The following is a 23,269-nucleotide window of genomic DNA, read 5'->3' as shown; positions in this document are numbered from 1 at the left end:
TACCCCTCAGCCATATGAAAATCTGCTCTAAACTCCAAAGTAGGCCAAGAAATGGAGAATTGCACACGTATTTTCTTCATCATCCCATGAAATAAAAGGAAAAAATGCTTATTCTTAGCACTAATGCCATTTGGAGAACTATGACTGTAAAAAGAGCTAAGGAAAGATGGCTGACTTCTAGATGTCTCTTGTCTTCCTTTGGTACTTGGTACCTTTTAGATTTCTAGTGTCAGTGATTTGAAGGGGTATTCTTTTGGCAATATTAAATTATTAAAATAACTGAATTTTTAAGTCATTCCTTTCCGTTCCTATTTACTTTATAGCTTGACTAATTTAGTGTTTGGAACTTAACCCTTATTCGAGTTTAATGCGTGATCACAAATTTTATAAACTGAGCACGTTACTAAGAGAAAGATTGAGAAATGGGTGGCTGATTAGATCAGTAACTCCTGCAATAATGATCTAACATCATTAGGATAAAACATTAGATATGTTATTGTCATTTGATTCCTAAAGTTGTCTAATGATAGTTGTTACCTCTAAACATCCCTTCAAGTGAAATTGTACCGCATGCTCACTGACCAGGTAGCCATCATTAATAAACTACTTCTCAAAATGATGAGGGCTAATCTAATCTTAAGACAGGAAATATTTTTGATGATGTAAAATTCACCATGAGATTTCTAACATTTCTTGTAGTAAGCAGACCTTTGGCAATATGAGCATACTTACAAAGAGGAAAAATAAGCCAGGAGCAGTGGCCCAGGCCTGTAATCCCAGCCCTTTGGGATGCCCAGGCAAGCGAATCACTTGAGTTTAGGAGTTCAAGACCAGCCTGGGCAACATGGTGAAACCCCATCTCTACAAACTATACAAATATTAGCTGGGTGTGGTGGTGTGGACGTGTGGTCCTAACTACTCGAGAGGCTGAGGCAGGAGGATTGCTTGAGCCCAGGAGATGGAGGTTGCAGTGAGCCAAGATTGTGCCACTGCACTCCAGCCTGGGGAACACAGTGAGACCTCATCTCAAAAAAAAAAAAAAAAAAAAACGTGAGAGAGAGAAAGTGTATCAGGTCATTGTTTATGGAGGAAAAAACTGATAAAGGCTTTTAAACAGGTAATTCAAAATTTACGGAATGCGGCCGGGCACAGTGGCTCACGCCTGTAATCCCAGCACTTTGGGAGGCCGAGGTGGGCGGATCATGAGGTCAGGAGATCGAGACTATCCTGGCTAACACGGTGAAACCCCGTCTCTACTAAAAATACAAAAAATTAGCCAGGCATGGTAGCGGGCGCCTGTAGTCCCAGCTACTCAGGAGGCTGAGGCAGGAGAATGGCGTGAACCCAGGAGGTGGAGCTTGCAGTGAGTGGAGATTGCGCCACTGCACTCCAGCCTGGGTGACAGAGCAAGACTCCGTCTCAAAAAAAAAAAAAAAAAAAAATTTATGGAATGCCTCCCATAGCCTAGGATTTGTGATAGCCACAATTTTAGCAAAATGATTTTAACAAAATTATTATCCGACATCCTCCAACAACTGGCATTCTCTTCCTCCATCTCTGTGTCCCTTGCTTCTTGAACCACCCTGTCACTTCCCAGCCTCTCGTCAACCCACTGCAATATGATATCAGTCCCCTCCATTCCACCTAAACAGTCTCCTGACACATGTAGCAATGACGGCCCTATCTGCTACATCCTAAGCAGATACTGTATTGAGTAATATACACAGTCCTTATATTACTCAACCTGTGGGTGGTGTTTGAGATACCATGAAATTCTCTCGTCCCTTGGTTTTCAGGGCGCCAGCTTCCTCTGGTTTTCCACTCACCTCTCCAGCCATTCTTTGTTAGTCTTCTCTGTGTGCTCCCTTTCTGCCTGCTCAAAGAGGGCATCTTCAGTAACCCTTCTATTCCAAGTCTCGATGCTCTTCCAGAGAGGCCCTGTGTACCTCACTTTTATCCTTATGGTTCTCAAAGTTTTGTCTGCAGTTCCATCCTTGATGCCGAATTCTGGACCTATATGAAAATGTAACAACCTCCTGGAAATTTCAAACTCAGTATGTCCTAAACTAAATTCATCGTCTCCCTATCCTCAACTTCTACCCATCTCCTCCTGCTGTCTACTATTTTCAAACCTGGAAGCCATTCTTATCTTCCCCTTCTGTAGTCACCCATCACCAAGCCATATTTTTCTTCTATAATGGGTCTTGCATTTTTACCCTTCTTTCCATTCCCATTACACAGGCCTCTCTTGCCTCTGGCGTTGCTCAGTCAGAACCGTTGTCTAGGACTGTCAGAATTATCTTTCCACATCTGATGGTTTATAACCCTTCCATAATTCCACTAAGTGTTCATGCTTTTAGGCATGACCTACAAGCCCCATTGTGTTTTCAGCTCTGCTTATCACTTCAGCCTCTTGTCCTTCTACTCTTCTCTGCCATTCATCACCGCCATCCCCAAACATACCCACATACCAATACCCAAACCACCTGGAACCTCTTTACTTTCCTTAATGCAAGATGTTTATCCATATTCATTCTCTCTCTCTTTTCCTTCTTTTCCCCCACTCCAGACCTTTACATATGCAACTCTATTTTTGTCTGACTACTTATAATTCTAGGTTTAGCTCACATACCACCTTTTTTCTGACCACTTCCTTCCCAGTCTAGCTTAGGTGCCCCAGATAGCAGCCTTGTGTGAGTGTCTCTATCAGAATAATATATTGTGGCTATTCATTTGCTTATCTGTTCTCCCTCTGGACTTTGAGCTTTTTGTGAATGCTCAATCATCTTTATATTCTCAGCACCCTAAAATGAAAGTAGGTCTATAGTGGGCATTGTATAAATACATGATGAGGCCAGGCACAGTGGCTCACATCTGTGATCCTAGCACTTTGGGAGGCCCAGGCTGGAGGATTGCTTGAGCCCGGGAGTTTGAGACCAGCTTGGGCAACATAGGGAGACCCCACTTCTATTAAAGATAAACAACTTAGCCTGGCATGATTCTGCCCACCTGTGGTCCCAGCTACTCCAGAGGCTGAAGTGGGAGGATTGCTTGAGCCAGGGAGGTTGAGGCTACAGTGAGCTGTGATTGTGCCACTGTACTCTAGCCTGGGCAACAGAATGAGATCTTCTTTCAAAAAATAAGTATATGGTGAAAGAGTGAAGGAATTAAAGAAAGGAGAAATGAAACATAAACTTTACTTTTTGCCATCTAGGTTCTTTTGTTGCTCAAATTCTAGAAGTATTAGTCATACTATTTTTGGGTTATTGTTTTAATAGACAGGGTAAATTGTATTAGAATATTTAATCATATTTCAAAGAATAGAAGAAACCCTCGAGGTCAAGAAATTTAAAAGTAATGAGTAAGAAATGTCTTCCTGAGATTTCCCCAAATTCTGGAGAGTAGAAATCATAGAAATCAACTTTTTTCTCTGATTTTGAAAGGAAAATTTGGCTCTCTGTGGAAAGGAGAGGGAGCCAGAAGTATTTTGTGTAATGAGGAAGATAGATGCCCAAGGTAGTGCCTGTGCCTGCCTGACCTCCCCCTTCCCTCTGCTGGGCTCCACGCCTCATTTCAGTTTCCCAGGCTGCTCCCTGGGACACCTGCCCTGAGACCACATACTGTGTTCTCCTTGGTCCCGCATTGTCAAACTTTGTCCAGCCCTTTTTTTGGGGGGATTTAAGTTTTTATGCCCAGTGAAACTCCCACATGTAAAGGAGTATTCTTTCATATATGTTGAATATTAACTGGATAAAACCATAAGCCTGCATAATGACCTAAGGTATTAAACAATGGACCTGGCTTTCCAAAAGAAGAATGGCTGGTTAAACAGTTACTAATGCAGCTAAAAACTGAGACTTGGAGTATGAGAGAGACAAACTGATGAAACTGATGTTCTAAATCAAACTGATGAAAAAGGTTTTTAAGAATCACCACAAAAAAATTCTAGATGAATTTTTCTAAAACCATGATTTATGACTGGTTGGAGACTGATGGTTCTGCAAATGAGTATTAGGATCTTCATAGGTCCTTCCCAGTAAGCATCACAAAAGATGAAAATGGGCTGGGCGCGGTGGCTCATGCCTGTAATCCCAGCATTTTACAAGACCGAGGTGGGCGGATCACTTGAGGTCAGGGGTTCAAGACCAGCCTGGCCAACATGGTGAAAATCCGTCTCTACTAAAAATACAAAAATTAGCCGGGCATAGTGGTGGATGCCTGTAGTCCCAGCTACTCGGGAGGCTGAGGCAACAGAATCACTTGAGCCTGGGAGGTCCAGGCTGCAGTCAGCCATGACCACGACACTGCACTCCAGCCTGGGCAACAGAGTGAGACCCTTTCTCAAAGCAAAACAAACAAACAAACAAAACCCACAGCAGCATTGTGCTCTGGGATTAGTTGAGGGAGACTAAGCAGACAGGGTGGATCTTCTCTAGGACTGACAGTTAAATTTGTGACCAAGAGCACTGCAGAGCAGAAAACAGATCGTACTGACTTCGCTCCATGTCCTCTTAATTACTACCTGCTTTAGTTCTTTGATTTGTCATCTCTTTCAGCTCTACCTTTTTTTTCCATTTCCATTTTTAACAGCCCAGTTCAAGGCTTTTTTGCCTCCGCTGAACCTTTTATAGTGCCCTCAACACTGGCTCTTTCTTTCAAGAAACACATATCCATTCCAGAGTCATCTTTCCAAAGCATTGCTTTCATCATACTTCAAAATATTTATGGGGATTTGCATTTACTGAGCGTCTGACAACACTTGTAGGAGCTATCCATTCGTTATTTTATGTTTGCTTTGCCTTCAGAGGTGTAGCCATATTCTAATAGCAGGGGAGCCAGCCCAGGCAGGGCTGTGTTGTTAGTTGGCAGGAATGCTGGCTACTGGGGGATTACACACACACACACACACACACACACACACAAACTACTGGGTTGTTTTGTTTTTTCGAGACAGAGTTGCACTCTTGTTGCCCAGGCTGGAGTGCAATGGCACGATCTCGGCTCACTGCAACCTCCATCTCCCAGGTTCAAGCAATTCTCCTGCCTCAGCCTCTTAAGTAGCTGGGATTACAGGTGCCCACCACCATGCCCGGCTAATTTTTTGTATTTTTAGTAGAGATACGGTTTCACCATGTTGGCCAGGCTGGTCTTAAACTCCTGACCTCAGGTGCTTCGCCCACCTCAGCCTCCCAAAGTGCTGGAATTACAGGTATGAGCCACCACCGCCCGGCCAAGTTACTGGGTTTTTTTTTCCCCCTGTAATGTCTCATATTCTGACCAGTGGTATTTTACACTGCTTTCTCTTACATTTTTAAATTTATACTGATATCATTTAAAAAACTGTTGAAACGACTTACTTCTGGAGAATATGTTCAGGGGTCAGTGGGGCTAGGGAACAACTTCTCTTCCTGATCCTCCAGCCCAGGCCCATCGCCATCTCCCAAGCCACATTTCTGCGGGCTTCAAGAAATGTTTTATAAGCGAGTGGGGAGAGAGAGAAGGAGGGAGGAAGAGAGAGAAAAGGGGCTGGAACAGGGGAATGCTATAGGACAATACAGGAGGAAAGAATAGCTCTGGCTGGGATAGGGGCACAGAAAAGATTTCACAGAACTGAAGATGTTTGAGCTGAGACAGGAGGATTGCTTAAGACCAGGAGTTGGAGACCAGCCTGGGCAATATAGCAAGGCCTCATCTCTACAAAAAATTTAAAAATTTGGCCGGGCGCGGTGGCCCATGCCTGTAATCCCAGCACTTTGGGAGGCTGAGGTGGGTGGATCACGAGGTCAGGAGTTTGAGACCAGCCTGGCCAACATGGTGAAACCCCCATCTCTACTAAAAATACAAAAATTAGCCAGGCGCGGTGGCGGGTGCTTATAATCCCAGCTACTCGGGAGGCTGAGGCAGGAGAATTGCTTGAACCTGGGAGGCAGAGGTTGCAGTGAGCCGAGATCGTGCCGCTGCACTCCAGCCTGGGCAACAGAGCAAGACTCTGTCTCAAAAAAAAAAAAAAAAAATTAAAAAAATTAGCCAGGTGTGGTGGCATGCACCTGTAGTCCCAGCTATTCAGAAGGCTGAAGTGGGAGGATCGCTTGAGCCCAGGAGGTTGAGGTTATGGTGAGCTATGATCACATCACTGCACTCTCACCTGAAACAGAACAGGACTGTGTCTCTCTAAAATAAGAAGAACAAGAAGAAATGAAGATACTTGAATTGAGTCTTGAAGAATGGGTAAGAATTAGGTAGTATGATAAGCTTCCTGGAAGAGTCAAAGAAGGTGGCCTGTGATGAAGGTGGCAGTGTTTAGAGAAGGATTAAAAGCCCGGTGTGGTTGGAGGGGTGTAGTAGATTCAAGGAGGGGGAGGAAAAGAGGTTGAGGATGACAGGAAGTGCAGTCAGACTTGGGCCAGAACGTATGCCGTGTTATGGAGTTGGACGTGATAGACAGTCAAACAGAAAGCTGGCCCCCTGACAGCTGTAGTAAACCGTGCTGAGGAAGTCTTCACTTAGTTTAGGAATTTTTTTAGTGATAAAGTGAAATCGCATTGGGTTGCCTAAGTGTGAACACAGAGCTTCTATGTGAATCATGTTCAGGAAAATAAAGGATTAGTGTAATGGAATTATTTGTGGGTGTTGGAGATGGGAAATTCAAACTTTGCTGAGTCATGTATGGCTTATGAAACGGATTAATGGCTCAATCTTTTAAAAAAAAAAAAAAGCTGCATAACAGAAGGCTGTTCTTATGAATGATCTTTCATCAGTTAAAACACCCGTGATGGCTGGTAAAGACTCTGCCATTGAGCTTGAGACTAGACTTACAGAGTTTTGACTTCTCTGTAAAGGCCTCAGCGTCCATGAATGTAAAATATTCCCATCTCCTTTAAAAGGTGTGTGTATGTTAGATAAAAATATTAGATAAAAGTGACTCAAATTCTAGTTTTAATGGTAATAGCCTGCATTTTTGTTTACTAATTATAATTGATTCGTGAGGCACATTAAAAATGTGAGATCATTATAGAATTCTCAGTATAGATGCCAGAGATTTTCTGCTTCACTTTTAATACCGTTTATACTTATGAGGTAACCCTTCTGTGTTTGAACATGTGTTTCAGAAGCAGGGGGTATTAGTTTTTAGTCAGGAGGCGCATTACTCCTTATCACCCCACCTGCACCACACCCACCCACACACAGGCACACCCTTCATAGCGCTGCACACACTAACACCTGTACACATGTGCATGTATTCATGGGATAGCCTGATAGAAAAGAGTATTGACTCACTGTACTTGCTAGTAGATATTGGAAAACTCCTTCTCAGAATGCCTCCAGTGTCTCTGTTACCTGGAATGAATCAGGTATAACGCTCTTTGAAGCCAAAGAACAGTCCTAAATTACCTTTAAAGCATGTCTTTAGTCATTATTTTGTTTGTTTATTTGTTTGTTTGTTTGTTTGTTTTTGAAACAGAGTCTTGCTCTATTGCTCAGGCTGGAGTGCAGTGGCGTGACCAAGGCTCATTGCAGCCTTGACCTCCCAGGCTCAAGCGATCCTCCCACCTCAGCCTTCCAAGTAGCTGGGTCTACAGGCACATGCCACCACACCCAGCTGATTTTGTTTGTTTGGTTTTTGTAAAGACAGGGTCTCACTATGTTGCCAGGGCTGGTCTTGAATTCCTGGACTCAAGCAATCCTCCTGCCTCGCCCTCGCAAAGTGCTGGGATTACAGATGTCAGCCACTGTGCCCAGCCTAGAAATAATTTGTAATTTCTGTAAACAGATTTCTTTTGGATTCTTTTAAAAGTCTTATGGTGCCTTTAAAGTTGCTTTTAAGGTGTAAGAATCATAGGATACGTATTTATCTTTTTTCCTTTTTTTTTTTTTGAGATGGAGTCTCATTTTTTCTCCTAGGCTGGAGTGAAGTGGCACTATCTCTCCTCACTGAAACCTCCACCTCCCAGGTTCAAGTGATTCTCCTGCCTCAGCCTCCTGAGTATTACAGTATTACACCTGAGATTACAGGTGTATACCACCACACCCAGCAAATTTTTTGTATTTTTAGTAGAGATGGGGTTTCACCATGTTGGCCAGGCTGGTCTTGAACTCCTGACCTCAAGTGATCCGCCCACCTCAGCCTCATATTTATTTTTAAAAGTTCAGCTTCTTTCTTTGGTATATGGTATAATTCAATCGAATGACATCATCCAATGTCTCCTATCTGATCAGAGCTGGAGAATTTCTAGCCAGTCGTCCCTCTGCCTTGTGATCTTGGGTGCTGATTTTTCTTTTGGCTGAAGAAAAGCCAAGGTTCAGATGTTCTAGTGCTTCCCAGTATTCACTGAGTCATCTAGAGGACCAGGTTGGTAGGCAGGAGGAGGGAGGTTTGGAATCTGGCTGAATCTGTGCCTGTTTGTCTAGGAATGCAGACATGGAGATGACTCTGGAGCGAGCAGTGAGTATGCTCGAGGCAGACCACATGCCGCCGTCCAGGATTTCTGCTGCAGCCACTTTCATACAGCACGAGTGCTTCCAGAAATCTGAAGCTCGGAAGAGGGTGAGTGTCATCTTCAGTCCATTACAAAGCGCAACACACTTTCACTTCTATTATGGTGACTTTGCACACTGAAACCAATAATTTATTTAAATTTTTAAAAATTGGGACGGGGCGCAGTGCTTCATGCCTATATTCCCAGTACTTTGGGCGGCCGAGGCAGGTGGATCACAAGGTCAAGAATTCGAGACCAACCTGGCCAACATGGTGGAACCCCCGTCTCTACTAAAAATACAAAAATTAGCTGGGTGCAGTGGCAGGCACCTGTAATCCCAGCTACTCGAGAGGATGAGGCAGGAGAATCACTTGAACTGGGAGGTGGAGGTTGCAGTGAACTGAGATCGCGCCACTACACTCCAGCCTGGGTGACAGAACAAGACTCCATCTCAGAAAAAAAAGAAAAGAAAATCGACCAAGCGCAGTGGCTCACACCTGTAATCCCAGCATTTTGGGAGGCCAAGGCAGGCAGATCACTTGAGGCAAGGAGTTCAAGACCAGCCTGGCCAACATGATGAAACCCCAACTCTACTAAAAAAAAAATACAAAAATTAGCCGTATGTGGTGGCACATGCCTGTAATCCCAGCTACTCAGGAGGCTGAGGCAGGAGAATCGCTTGAACCCAGGAGGCAGAGGCTGCAGTGAGCCAAGATTGCACCACTGCACTCCAGCCTGGGCGACAGAGCGAGACTCATCCTGAAGAAGAAAAAACAAACAAAAACTTCATTGAGGTCTTTTACTTTAAAAGAAAACAGCCACTCATTACCAAAAATATTTCCTGCAATTCGGAAATGTAGAAAGTAAGTCACTACACAAACTTCCCTCTTCTTTTCCTGTCTCCCCAACCTCTCCATTTAGAACCATCCCCAGAGGCGAGGGTTTTGCAACTTTTTTTTCATTCAGTGATTCCATTAACATTTGTAACAATTGTTCAATGAATTGCTTTGTGCATATGTTTTGGCCCTTCTGTTCCTGTAGGACAGATCCTCGGAGATGGAATCAATATGTTATTTTATATTTGTCTTAAAAAGTGATACATTTGTGAGGGAGGAGGAATCACAGCTCAAAAAGGTGTTCAGTGAAAGGTCTCTTCTACTCCAAACTCCAGCCTATATATTCTCTCTGTTCTGTCTCTTTCACTCTCTCACACACACAAAACACATATATCAATTTTTTATCTTTCCAGAGATATTTTATACATGTAGAAACAATTGTTGAAACAGTTGATTGAGTATCCTTTTTAAAACATGAAATCATAAATGATAACTTACTACTTACAGTACTTAATTTTTTCACACTGTATCTTGGAAATCTTCAATATATATTAATCTTACCGCATTCTTTTAAGATGCTGCATAGATTTCTGTTGTCTAAATGTATCAGTTTTTTTTTTTTTTTTTTTTTTTTTGAGACGGAGTCTCGCTCTGTCGCCCAGGCTGGAGTGCAGTGGCGTGATCTCGGCTCACTGCAAGCTCCGCCTCCCGAATTCACGCCATTCTCCTGCCTCAGCCTCTCCGAGTAGCTGGGACTACAGGCGCCTGCCACCACGCCCGGCTAATTTTTTGTATTTTTAGTAGAGACGGGGTTTCACCGTGGTCTCGATCTCCTGACCTCGTGATCCGCCTGCCTTGGCCTCCCAAAGTGCTGGGATTACAAGCGTGAGCCACCGCGCCCGGCCAATGTATCAGTTTTGTTGGTTCATTTTTTAACTACCTTACTGAGGCACAATCTGACATAGTTTTGACAGGTTTGACACTATAAAACCATCATCACAATCAGGATAACAAATGTATCCATTACCTCCAGCGTTTTCTTGTGCCCCTTTGTAATCCATATAATCCCACCTGCCCTCAACGTGCTAACAGCCTCCCAAAACAACCAGTGATCTTCTTTCTTTCTATGTTTTGAGACAGGGTCTCACTGTGTTGCTTAGGCTGGAGAACAGTGGTGTGATCACAGCTCACTGCAGCCTCAACTTTCTGGGCTCAAGCAATCCTCCCACCCCAGCCTCCTGGGTAGCTGGGACCGTAGGCGCACACAACCATGCCCAGCTAATTTTTGTATTTTTTGTAGAGATGGGGGTCTCACTATGTTACCCAGGCTGATCTGGAACACCTGGCTCAAGCAGTCCTCCTTCCTCGGCCTCCCAAAGTTCTGGGGTTACAGGTGTGAGCCACCATGCCCAGCCATGATCTGGTTTCTGTCACTATAGATTGAATTTTCTCGAATTTTATATAAATGGAATCATATAGAATATAAGCTTTTTTTGGTTTGAATTATTTTACTCAGAGTAAGTCTTTTGAGATTCACCCATTTCGTGTTAATCAGAAGTTTTGGCTATTACAAATAAAGCTACCATGAACATTTGTATACAAGTCTTCATGTAGACGTATGCTTTTATTTCTCTTCAGTAAATACCTAGGAGTCAATGCCTGGATGGTATGATAGGTGTATGTTTGACTTTTTAAGAAACTGCTAAACCATTTTACAAAGCAGCTGTGCCATTTTACATTCCCACTCGCAATTTATGAGAGTTCCAGTTCCTCCTCATCTTAACATTTGATATAGTGAGCCTTAATGTTAGCCTGTAAGTTTGTACAGGTGTTTTATTGTGGTTTTAATTTGCATTTCCCCAATGACAAAGGGGTTGAACTTTTTTTGTTGTTTTTGAGACAGGATCTGCCTCTGTTGCCCAGGCTGGAGTGCAGTGGCACAATCTTGGCTCACTGCAACCTCCACCTCTCAGGCTCAAGTGATCTTCCCACCTCAGCCTCCCAAGTAGCTGGGCCTACGGGTGCACTATCACACCTTGCTAATTTTTGTGTTTTTTGTAGAGACGGGGTTTCACCATGTTGCCGAAGCTGGTCTCCAACTCCCGAGTTCAAAGGAGCCAGCTACCTTGGCCTCCCAAAGTGACGGGATTACAGACATGAGCCACCACACCCAGCCAGAACATCTCTTTATGTGCTTATTTGCCACTTATATGTCTTCTTTGGTGAAATGTGTATTCAATTCTTTTGCCCATTTTGTTTTGTTTTGTTTTGTTTTCTTATTATTGAATTTTGAAAGTTTTTGAATATTTTCTATGCACAAGACCTTTTCTAGATATGTAATATGAAAATATTTTCTCCCAATTGTGCTTTGTTTTTTCATCTCCTAATAGATTTTCATTTTAATGGGATTTAATTTATTCAGTTTTTTCCCTTTGTGGTTTGTGCTTTTCATGTGTATCCAAGAAATCTTTCCCTATTCAAAGGTTAGAAGATAATCTATATTTTATCCTAGAAGTTTTGTAAATGTTATATATTTTAGTTGTTCTATGGTCCATTTGTGGTTAATTTTTTATATGTTGTAAGATGTGGACTGAAGTTCCTTTTTTTGGTATATGTAAATTTAATTGTTCAGGTATCATTTGTTGCAAAGACTTATTTCACTGCTAAATTGTCTTTGTATCTTTGCTGAAAAGGAATTGATCAAATATGTGAGTCTATTTCTGGACTGTGTATCCTGTTCTATTGATCTATTTGTCTTTTTTTTTTTTTTTTTTGAGACGGAGTCACTCTGTTCCAGACAGGAATGCAGTGGCGCAATCTTGGCTCACTGCAGCCTCTGCCTCCCGGGTTCAAGCCATTCTCCTGCCTTAGCCTCCCAAGTAGCTGGGATTATAGGCATGTGTCACCACACATGGCTAATTTTTGTATTTTTTTTTTTTTAGTAAAGTCAAGGTTTTATCATGTTGGCCAGGCTGGTCTTGAACTTCGTGCCTCAAGTGATCTGCCCACCTCGGCCTCCCAAAGTGCTGGGATTACAGGCGTAAAGCCACTGCGCCCAGCCGATTTTTTTTTTTTTTTTTTATCTGAGATGGAGTCTTGCTCTGTCACCCATGCTGGAGTGCAGTGGCATGATCTTGGCTCACTACAACCTCCGCCTCCTGGGTTCAAGTGATTCTCCTGCCTCAGCCTCCTGAATAGCTGGGATTACAGACACCTGCCACCACACCCGGCTAATTTTTGTATTTTTGGTAGAGACAGGATTTCACCATGTTGGCTAGGCTGGTCTCCAACTCCTGACCTCAAGTGATCCGCTCACCTCAGCCTCCCAAAGTGCTGGGATTACAGGTGTGAGCCACCACACCCGGCCTGTAAGATTATTTTTGAATGTTTACTATTCCCAAGTATTATTTCCTAAATGAATTTTGAGAAAATTGATTTTTGTGAGGACACCATGGGAAACTGGGGATGTGAAACATTCTTATATCCTAGTGCAAATAAATATGACTCGAGTCAACCATGTCTTACTTTCAAAAAGCCTTCACCCAGAAAGGGGCCAACTTCTCATCATCTGATTCAGAGAAACAGACATGTTAGGTAGTAATCCCAGAGTAATTAGTCTTCAGCAAAGATGAAGACTATTCGTCTGTCTTATTCAAATTCCACAGTTTTGATTACTATAGATTTATAAGTCTTGAAATTAGGTAATGTTAGTCCTTTCATTTTATTCTTTTTCAAAGTTTTGGCTATTCTGCATCTTCAGCAGTTCCATTTGAAGTTTTAGAAACAGCTTGTCAGTTTCTTAAAAAATAATTGCTGGGATTTTGTTAGAGATTGCACTGAATCTGTAGATCAATATGGAGAGAATTGACATCTTAACAATATTGAGTCTTGTGACCCATGACCATGGTACATCTTAACATTTATTTAGGTCTTCAGTTTTTCTCAGCAGAGTTTTATAGTTTTTACTGTAGAGGTCTTTCATGTCTTGTCTTAGATTTATCCCTAAGTTTATCATATTTCCAGATGCTACTATAAATGGTACTTTTTAATTTCTATTTTTGGTTGTTCATTGCTAGTATGTAGAATAGATAATATATATATAATATATATATTTACGTGTGTGTGTGTGTGTGTGTGTGTGTGTGTGTGTAGTACTGGCTAGAACCTCTCCTACAGTCTTGAAAAGAAATGGTGAGTGTGGGCATATTATCCTGTTTCTCATCTGAGGGCAAAAGTATTCAGTCTTTCTTTCACCCTTAAATATTATGCTACCTGTAGGTTTTTTGATAAATGACCATATCAAGTTGAAGAACTTCCCCTTCTACTCCTGCTTTAATGGAGTTTTTGAATCACGAATGGATGTTGGATTTTGTCAGATGCTTTTTATGCATTTATTGAAATATTTTTATGGTTTTAAAATTTCAATTTTGCCATTATGGTAAATTACCTTGATTGATTTTAAAATGTTATTCCATTCATAAACCCCACCTGGTTATGATGTACTGTCACTTTGTAGGTTTTATGACTAGATTTGCTAAAATCTTGTTAAGAAATTTTATGTCTGTATAAAAGACAAGATCTCTACTTTTAGTGTCTTTGTCTGATTTTGAGTTGAGGGTAATACTAGTCTCATAGAATGAACTGGGAAGTCCATTTGATCTAAATTGCTCCAGTGCTCTTTGTTTGTGTAGATAGTGTGATCATTTACCTTTACCTGAAAATTTTTATTTTGTTTTTTTACAAATCCACTTTTATTTATTATTGTTTCATTAGTTTAAATCCTTGAGGGGTACAGCATCACTCGGACTCTGTCCAATAGCTCTAGCAGGAAGATTGCTTTGGAATTTGGCACAAACCATGCCACTGTTTTCATGGGCCCGAGTTACCTTTCCCCAGATTACTCTGGTTTTGTTTGGTTTGCTGCCAAGAGTCACCGTGTTGTTCTTTGCTTTGTATACATAAGGACATCTCTTACCCAAATAGAATTCTGTTTCATCTCGGGCATAAACACCTTTAATTTTAAGAAGAGATGTGTTCCGTTTCGTTCTGGAGACCCCACTTATAGCCAGCAAAAATGGCCTCGGACTACAGCCTGCTTTCCAGACGTATTTCCATTTCGAAGTCCTGTTCCTAGCAGGTCTCCACAGGATCTAGGATGGCGAGGCAAGAATATTTATTTATTTATTTATTTATGAGACAGAGTCTCACTCTGTCACCCAGGCTGGAATGCAGTGGCGCGATCTTAGCTCACTGCAACCTCCACCTTTCGTGTTCATGTGATTCTCCTGACTCAACCTCCTGAATAGCTGGAATTACAGGTGCCCACTACTACGCCCGGCTAATTTTTGTATTTTTAGTAGAGGTAGTGTTTTGCCGTGTTGGCCAGGCTGGTCTCGAACTCCTGACCTCAAGTGATCCACTCACGTCTCAAAGTGATCCCCTTGGGTCCTCCTCAAGTGATCTACCTCCCAAAGTGCAGGGATTATAGGTATGAGCCACCATGCCCAGACTACCTGAAGAATTTTCTTTTCTTTTCTTTTCTTTTTTTTTTTTGAGACAGAGTTTCACTCTTGTTGCCCAGGCTGGAGTGCAGTGGCACGATCTTGGCTCACTGCAACCTCCGCCTCCTGGCTTCAAGCGATTCTCCTGCCTCAGCCTCCCGAGTAGCTGGGATTACAGGCATGAGCCACCATGCCCAGCTAATTTGTATTTTTAGTAGTGATGGGATTTCTCCATGTTGGTCAGGCTGGTCTCAAACTCCCAACTTCAGGTGAGCCACCCGCCTTGGCCTCCCAAAGTGCTGGGATTACAGGTGTGAGCCACCATGCCTGGCCTACCTGAAGAATTTTAAAAAAAATATTTATTTTAGTTCATCACCAGCAAACCTGCATTATTTCATCTTCTGTATGTCTGAAAAAGAATTTCATCTTTGCTTTTGAAAGGTATTTTCACTGGCTAGAATTCCAGGTTAACAGTTTCTAAATATTAGTACTGAAAGTTGGCCACGGCATGGTGGCTCACGCCTGTAATCCTAGCCCTTTGGAGGACTGAGGCGGGCAGATCACTTGAGGCCAGGAGTTCAAGACCGCCCTGGGAAACATGGTAAAACCCTGTCTCTAGTGAAAATACAAAATTAGCCAGGTATGCTGGCGGGTGCCTGTAATCCCAGCTACTTAGGAGGCTGAGGCAGGAGAATCGCTTGAACCCAGGAGGCGAAGGTTGCAGTGAGCTGAGATCACACCACTGCACTCCAGCCTGGGCGACAGAGTGAGACTCTGTCTCTGTCTCAAAGAAAGAAGGAAAGTTGCTCCACTGTCTTCTCACTTGCATCACTTGCATTGTTTTAGATAAGAAATCTCCTGTCATCCTTATCTTCCTCCATACATGAGTCTTTTCTTCCCCCATCTGGCTGCTTTTAAGATTTTCTCTTTCTCACTGGTGTTGGTCAATTTGGTCACATGTGCCTTAGTGTAGTTGTTCTTGGTTTTTTGTACTTGGGAGTTCACTGAGCTTCATAGATTTGTGAATTTCTACTTTTCATCAAAATTAGAAAATTTTCACATTTTTTCTATTCCTCCTTTGGGAGCTACAATTACATACACATTAGGCTTCTTTAGGTCTTTCTTTTTTAGTCTTCTTTCTCTGTGTTTTTAGATAAGCTCAATTCCTATGCTTTACGTTTGCTAATCTCTCAATATGTGTTTAATATGCCATTAATACATTAATATGTGTTTAATATGCCATTAATCTTCTTCAGTGTATTTTTTCTTCATACATTGTAGTTTTCATCTCTAAAATTTAGATTTCAGTATTTTTATGTCTTCTATGTTTCTATTTAACGTGTTCCATTTTTGCTCAAGATTTTTGAACATATGGAAGACAGATAAAATTGCCACCTTAATGTCCTTGTCTGCTAATTCTAACATCTGTGTCTATTCTAGGTAGCTTTTGATTGATTGGTTTTTCTCCACATTATGGGTCATATTTTTCTTCTTCTTTGCATGCCTGGCAGTTTCTATTGGCTCCTAGGCATTGTGAATTTTATCTCATTGGATGCTGGATATTTTTGTAAATATTCTTGAGCTTTGTTCTGGGTGCAGTTAAGGTACTTGGAAACAGTTTGATCCTTTCAAATTCTGCTTTGTTTGTTTGTTTGTTTGTTTGTTTGTTTGTTTGTTTTGAGACAGAGTCTTGCTCTGTCATCCAGGCTGGAGTGCAGTGGTACGATCTCAGCTCACTGCAACCTCCGCCTCCCATGTTCAAGCGATTCTCTTGTCTCAGCCTCCCAAGTAGCTGGGATTACAGGCGCATGCCACCATGCCTGGCTAATTTTTGTACTTTTAGTAGAGATGGGGTTTCACCATGCTGGCCAGGCTGGTCTCAAACTCCTGACCTCATGATCTGCCCACCTTGGCCTCCCAAAGTGCTGGGATTACAGGCGTGAGCCACCGCGCCCAGGCCAAATTCTACTTTTAAAAAAAATTTTACTTGAAGCTCTGGGATACATGTGCAGTGTGCAGGTTTGTTATATAGGTATATATGTGCCATGGTGGTTTGCTGCCTCTATCAACCCATCATTTAGGTTTTAAGCCCCGCGTGCATTAGATATTTGTCCCAATGCTTTCCCTCTCCTTGCCCTCAAATTCTACTTTTAAGATTTGTTGAGTGGAACCAGAGGAGCATTTATTCTAGAGATAATTAATCCCTACTTCTTAAGGCAAGACACTTTTGAGAACTCCACCTAATGTAGCAGGAATTTTTGAGATTTTTCTGGCTGGCTGATAAGAATAGTCATTGTTCCTACGCCTGTGTGAACATGAGACGCTGTTCCCTTAAATCCTTTTGAATGATTATTTCCCTGGCCTCAGACCGTTTCCTCATACCACATGCACTAATTAATACTCTACTGAATACTAGCAGGCGGGTCCTCTGCAGATCTCAGGAGTTCTTTTGCTGTTCAGCTCTTTTCTCTGTGGTACTCTTTTCTGCAAAAATTAGCCCTTTGGTCTTCTCAAACCCTGAGCTCTGTGCCCTCAACTCTGTTGAGTTTCACTTAAGTTTTCTCTCACTGCCCCATAGCCTGGGAACTCTCCCAAGGCAGTGATCTCTAAGGGATCGCTATCCATCATTCACTCATTTTCAGTTATTGAAACCATTCTATGTTTTGTCCAATTTTTGTTTCAGGCAGTAGGTAAGTTGAGTTGTTAATTACTATCGAGTCATTTTTAATTTTGATAAATAACTCCCCAATAAGTCCTCCCAAAAATTGTACAAATTTACACTCCCATCAACATTTTATCGGTGTTCATTTCCATGTACCGTTACTACCACAAGGTATTATTCTCTTGTTTGTTTTTGTTAATCTGATAAGCAAAAATAAGCATTTCGTTATCATAGAAATTTTCTTATATTTGAAATCAAGACTAATAGTTGTCTAATCGAAGAGTTATTGAGGGCCAGGTGCAGTGGCTCATACCTGTAATCCCAGAACTTTGGGAGGCCAAGGCGGGCAGATCACCTGAGGTCAGGAGTTCAAGATCAGCCTGGCCACCATGGTGAAACCCCATCTGTACTAAAAATACAAGAATTAACTGGTGTGGTGGCACGCACCTTTAGTCCCAGCTACTCAGAAGGCAGAGGCAGGAGGATAGCTTGAACCCAGGAGGCCGAGGTTGCAGTGAGCCAAAATCATGCCAGTGTACTTCAGCCTGGGCAACAGAGAGACTCTGTCACACACACACACACACACACACACACACACACACACACAAAAGTTATTGAGAAAAATATTTTTTAAAATGATAAACCCTTTTATAGAATTTGTCACCATCTTGCATGCATAAACTATGCCCATTATATATCATCTGCCATTTTTAGTTTAAGTTTAAAGTGGAATGAGAACTTAATGGAACTAATTCATCTGAGTTCAAATCCTAGTCTCTTACATTAATTCTATCCATCACTAATTACAGAGCTCTCAAGCTTTTCACCTTTCTCTAGTCTTTCCAAAGCATTCAAATTAATTTTCAGAGAAATAAGTACTCTTTCTATGCTTATATTTCATCCATTTATAGAATAGGTAAGTAAATTACATAATTATAACAAATACAATTGACATAAATACCCTGGGAAACAAACCTAAATTACTGTTGGTAAACGTGTAACTCAACTGGTAGAAATAGAAGTGCAAAGGCTCAAACAGAGTAACCTACCAGCTTTGATAGTACTCTGAGAATCAAGGAGGTTTCACAGAGGGAAAAGAGAATGTTGTTGGTTAGCCTTGCAGGTCAGTTAAGTAAGGGTCACACAAAAGAGCTTCTGCTGATTTTTTTTTTCACTTGCATTTCATTAATTATTCATGAAGTTGAGCACCTTTCGGTGTGGTTTTTGACTTTGTATTTCTTCAGTGAATTGTCATTTTTAATCCATTGTGTATTTTTTCTACTAAGATATATCTCTTTCTTAATGACTTACAGTTCTTTACCTATTACACATATTAATTTGTTGTTACATATGTGGCAAATAGTTTCTCCTGCTTTATTTTTGTTGTTGTTGTTTTTAACTTTGCTTTTTGTATCTTTCATCATGCAGGATTTTAAAATTCTTGTGAGATAAAACTAAATATTTTTCGTCTCGATGTCTATATTTTAGATATTGCTTTAAAAGACCTATCCCTACATCTAGACTTTGCCATTTCAAAAGTTGTGTAATTATGGAGCATTTCTCACTGACCCTTTGCCTATTTGTTCCATAGGAAGAATGAATAAGGATTTTAGAAGACATTTAGCTAGTGATGAACATTCTTTATACATATAGGTGAAGGGAATGGGGCTGAATATTGATCCTTTGATAGCTAGTCAGAGATAAATCTTTAAATCTTTTTTTATTCCTGGTTTTCTGGGAGGTTTTGTTTGTTTGTTTGGGACAGGGTCTTCTTCTGTTGCCCAGGCTGGAGTGCAGTGGTGTGATCATGGCTCACTGCAGCCTTGACCTCTGGAGGTCGTTCCTCCCGCCTGAGTCTCCCAAGTAGCTGGGACCACAGGCACGGACTCGCCTGGCCTATATATATATACAGTGAACGGTAGGACGGTAGTTCACCTAGGTAATATGACACCAAAACTTGAACACTCTTTGAATCTTCTTCTTTTTTTTTTTTTTTAATTATACTTTAAGTTCTAGGGTACATGTGCACAACGTGCAGGTTTGTTACATATGTATACATATGTCATGTTGGTGTGCTGCACCCATTAACTCGTCATTTACATTAGGTATATCTCCTAATGCTGTCCCTCCTCCTTCCCCCCGCCCCATGACAGGCCCCGGTGTGTGATGTTCCCCTTCCTGTGTCCAAGTGTTCTCATTGTTCAGTTCCCACCTATGAGTGAGAACATGCGGTGAACCTTCTTTTTTCCTTACCTCTCATAGTCACTCAGTCTTCAGGTCCTATTAATGCTACTTCTAAAAGTATTTGGCATCTACCCACATCTTTCCCTCCCTACTCAGAGATACTGTTTGGTCCCAGCACCATCTTCTGTTAATCCATCTGTCTCCAGATTAATATCCCTGTCTCCATTCTTATCCATTCCTAATAGTCTCATGCCTCACAGCCCCTAGGGAGACCTTTCCAATAACTCCCCCCATTGCCTGCAGGATAAAAGACAAATCCCTTAATTTAGTCTGTAAGACCCTTCTTAATATGGTCTTATTTTCATGCCTGTTTCATATCTCATCACTGAAGTAGTTACTGCCATAAATATCTTGCAAAAACTTATTATAAAACAAATTCAAGTTTTTGATAAGAAATTTGAGAAATTAAAAAACAGAAAAGAAAATCACCCATAATCTCACCATTATCATTTTGGTTTTGTTCTCTAATTTTTAATGCATATATTTACATATCTTCAATCAAATTGCATATGTAGCTTTCTTTGTCCCCACAAAAAAATTTTTTTATTTCCATTTTTTAAAGTGTACACAAATACAGGCTCATTATTTGAAAACATAGAAAATGGCAGATCCTATTTATGATTCATACATTTACCACTTGTCCCAAATTCCCTAATCTCATTTCCTGTGTTTATGACTAGAAATGCATAGATATTTTCTTCCTTTTTTTTTTTTTTTTTTTTTGAGATGGAGTCTCGCTCTGTCGCCCAGGCTGGAGTGCAGAGGCTTGATCTCGGCTCACTGCAACCTCTGTCTCCCGGGTTCAAGCAATTCTTCTGCCTCAGCCTCCCCAGTAGCTGGGATTACAGGCTTGCGCCACCACGCCCAGCTAATTTTTTGTGTTTTTAGTAGAGACGGGGTTTCACTATGTTGGCCAGGCTGGTCTCGAACTCCTGACCTCAAGTGATCTGACCTGCCTCGGCCTTCCAAAGTGCTGGGATTACAGGCGTGAGCCATCATGCCCAGCCTTATTCCATTTTTTAAATGACATACGAATTTTTATAACATTAATATTTTATAAATTTCAGTTAACATTGTTAAAGGTGATGATAGTTGCTACCTTGTGTTGAGTAACTACTGTGCGCCTGACATGTAACTGCTCATCTTACACAGTAATTCCCATTTGACTAATGAGGGAACTGTATGGCTAATAAAGTGTCTGTCAGCTCTGCCTCTCCCGTGGATACCTCAACGTGTGGGTATGTGACAACCATCAACCAGTCTTCCCCCATTGCTGGATGTTAATGGTTTCTTATTTTCTGCTATTATGAAAGATGTAGTCACTATTTTTGCATGTTAGTCTGTATCTTCATTTCACATTGGTTCCCCATAAAAGTTACTAGAAGTGAATATTTTAAAAGTTTTGACACATATTGCCACTTGCCTTCCTGAAAGGTTATGCCAGTTTACAGGGAGTGATTAATTCTAATGGGAGGGAAAGCAGAGAAAGGGAGTGACATTTCATAGAGGAGGTGATATTTGAGCTGGATCCCACAGGATGAGTAGGGCTTTGCCAGAAGAGAGGCAGAGTGGACTGAACCTTCCAGACAGGAGGAGGAAGCGAGAGCAAAGGCGCCAGGTCTGGAGAGAGCCTTTGCCCCAGCAGAGGCTGTGTGTTCCCTATGCCTATTTGCAACCAGAAGTCCTCATCGTTTACTTATTTTATAATTGACCGGGAAGATAGTCAGAATAAAGCCACAGAGACAGTTAAAATTCTCATATGTGACTCTGCCCTTTCATGTCTTTAGAAACCAACTCAAATGAGAACCTTTTTGAAGTTCTGAAACATTCGTGGTAGTCTACTTCTTTTTCCCTTTTCCCAAAGGAGGGAAAAATACCCCGAGGATTCAGTATAATTGGGAAACTCGTCAAACCTCCCTGGTTCCAGCTGCTTCCCTGAATTTAAGGGACAAGAGCAGCATATTTGACATTGGTGCTAATGTGGATAGGATTCATCACCTACCATCTTCTAGTTCCATGCAAGGGGAAGGTCATTAACTTTTTGCATTTAGCAGGATTTATATCCATTTGCTTGATAAAATGGATGAAAGTAACTAAAGTCTATTTTTAGGCCTGGGATAAGTGCCAGACACTAGGGAGTCAAGTTATACAGTAAGTAGAGCTGTAGCCGGATTTCGGCCTTTATCTGAGCACTGGTGTGTCTGTAGTTCTCTCTTTCCGGGCTAGAGCAAGTGCTGAAAGCCAAGGTGATAAAGGTGACAGGGTAAGGGAGCAGGTGTGAGCTGGGGAGGCTTCCGTATGCCACTTCTTACTAATTCTGTCATTGCAGCTTGAAATGCAATATGGCCAGTAAGCCATTTCCCATCATGTTTTGAAGAAAGCAACTTATGAATTATGAATTAAGTTAATAAAATATTTCTAAAGCTGCCAAAATACCTCAGGACAAATAGGATTTTGTTTTTGCATTTGATGTGTATACTGCTACTGGGAGGATTTGGTATATCTGGCATTCATGAAGCTTATAAAGTGTGAATTTATATTATGAACTTATATTTTCTCAAAAACTTAAAAACAGGCATTGTGGCATGGTAACAGAATAACAGATCTCACCCAGAAGACACGGGTATATATCCCACAGTGCTATTTTGCCAGTCAAGGCCTTTCTTTTCTGTAGTTTAACTTATTAAAAGGAGGAAGCCGGCTGGGCACAGTGGCTCATGCCTGTAATCCTAGCACTTTGGGAGGCCAAGATAGGTGGATCACTTGAGGTCAGGAATTCGAGACCAGCCTGGCCAACGAGGCAAAACCCCATCTCCACTAAGAATACAAAAATTAGCTGGGCGTGGTAGGGCGTGCCTGTAATCCCAGCAATTAGGGAGGCTGAGTGACACAGGAGAATTGCTTGAACCCAGGGGGCGGAGATTGCAGTGAGCCAAGATCCTGTCACTGCACTCCAACCTGGGCGACAGAGTGAGACTCTGTCTCAAAAAAAAAAAAAAAAAAAGTATGAATTTACCTTAAAACCTTACCATGAAATAAAAATTAGGGAAACGTGAATTACAGATTGTTTTAACATAAATTGTGTATTTTTTGTTTGTTTGTTTGTTTGTTTGTTTGTTTGTTTGTTTAAGGAAGTGTAATACAGGTTAACTATCACTTATCCAAAATGCTTGAGACCAGAAGCATTTTGAATTTAGGGTTTTTCAGATTTTGGAATATTTGCATTACGTTGGTTGAGCATTCCTAATCCAAAAATCCAATATCTGAATTACTCCCTTGGAGCATTATGTTAGCATTCAAAAAGTTTCAGATTTGGAAGTATTTCAGATTTCAGATTTTCAGATAAGGGATACTTAGGGTATAATAGGAATAGATGAAGTGATGAAATAATCTGCTGGACCAGATTTACTTGACGGCCAAGAAATCTTTTTTTTTTTTTTTTTTTTTTTTGAGATGGAGTCTCACACTGTCGCCCGAGCTAGAGTGCAGTGGTGCCATTTCTGCTCACTGCAAGCTCCGCCTCCTGGGTTCAAGCAGTTCTCCTGCCTC

The 23,269-nt window shown here is 41.4% G+C and overlaps 1 protein-coding gene across 1 annotated transcript in view; it reads left to right on the top strand.

The window, feature by feature from the left end:
• PKP2 (plakophilin 2) overlaps positions 1-23,269 on the top strand; it is a 107,775-nt gene that overhangs the window by 19,066 nt on the left and 65,440 nt on the right. The window contains exon 4 of the mRNA XM_030804721.1: positions 8,410-8,545. Within this exon, the coding sequence (XP_030660581.1) occupies positions 8,410-8,545 (136 nt within the window). The remainder of the gene's footprint in view (positions 1-8,409; positions 8,546-23,269) is intronic.

The sequence above is a fragment of the Nomascus leucogenys genome, chromosome 23 (genome assembly GCF_006542625.1).
Source record: "Nomascus leucogenys isolate Asia chromosome 23, Asia_NLE_v1, whole genome shotgun sequence".
Classification (NCBI taxonomy): Eukaryota; Metazoa; Chordata; class Mammalia; order Primates; family Hylobatidae; genus Nomascus; species Nomascus leucogenys.
The sequence above is the reverse complement of the archived record's forward strand: the minus strand, read 5'-3'. Positions and strand labels throughout refer to the sequence as shown.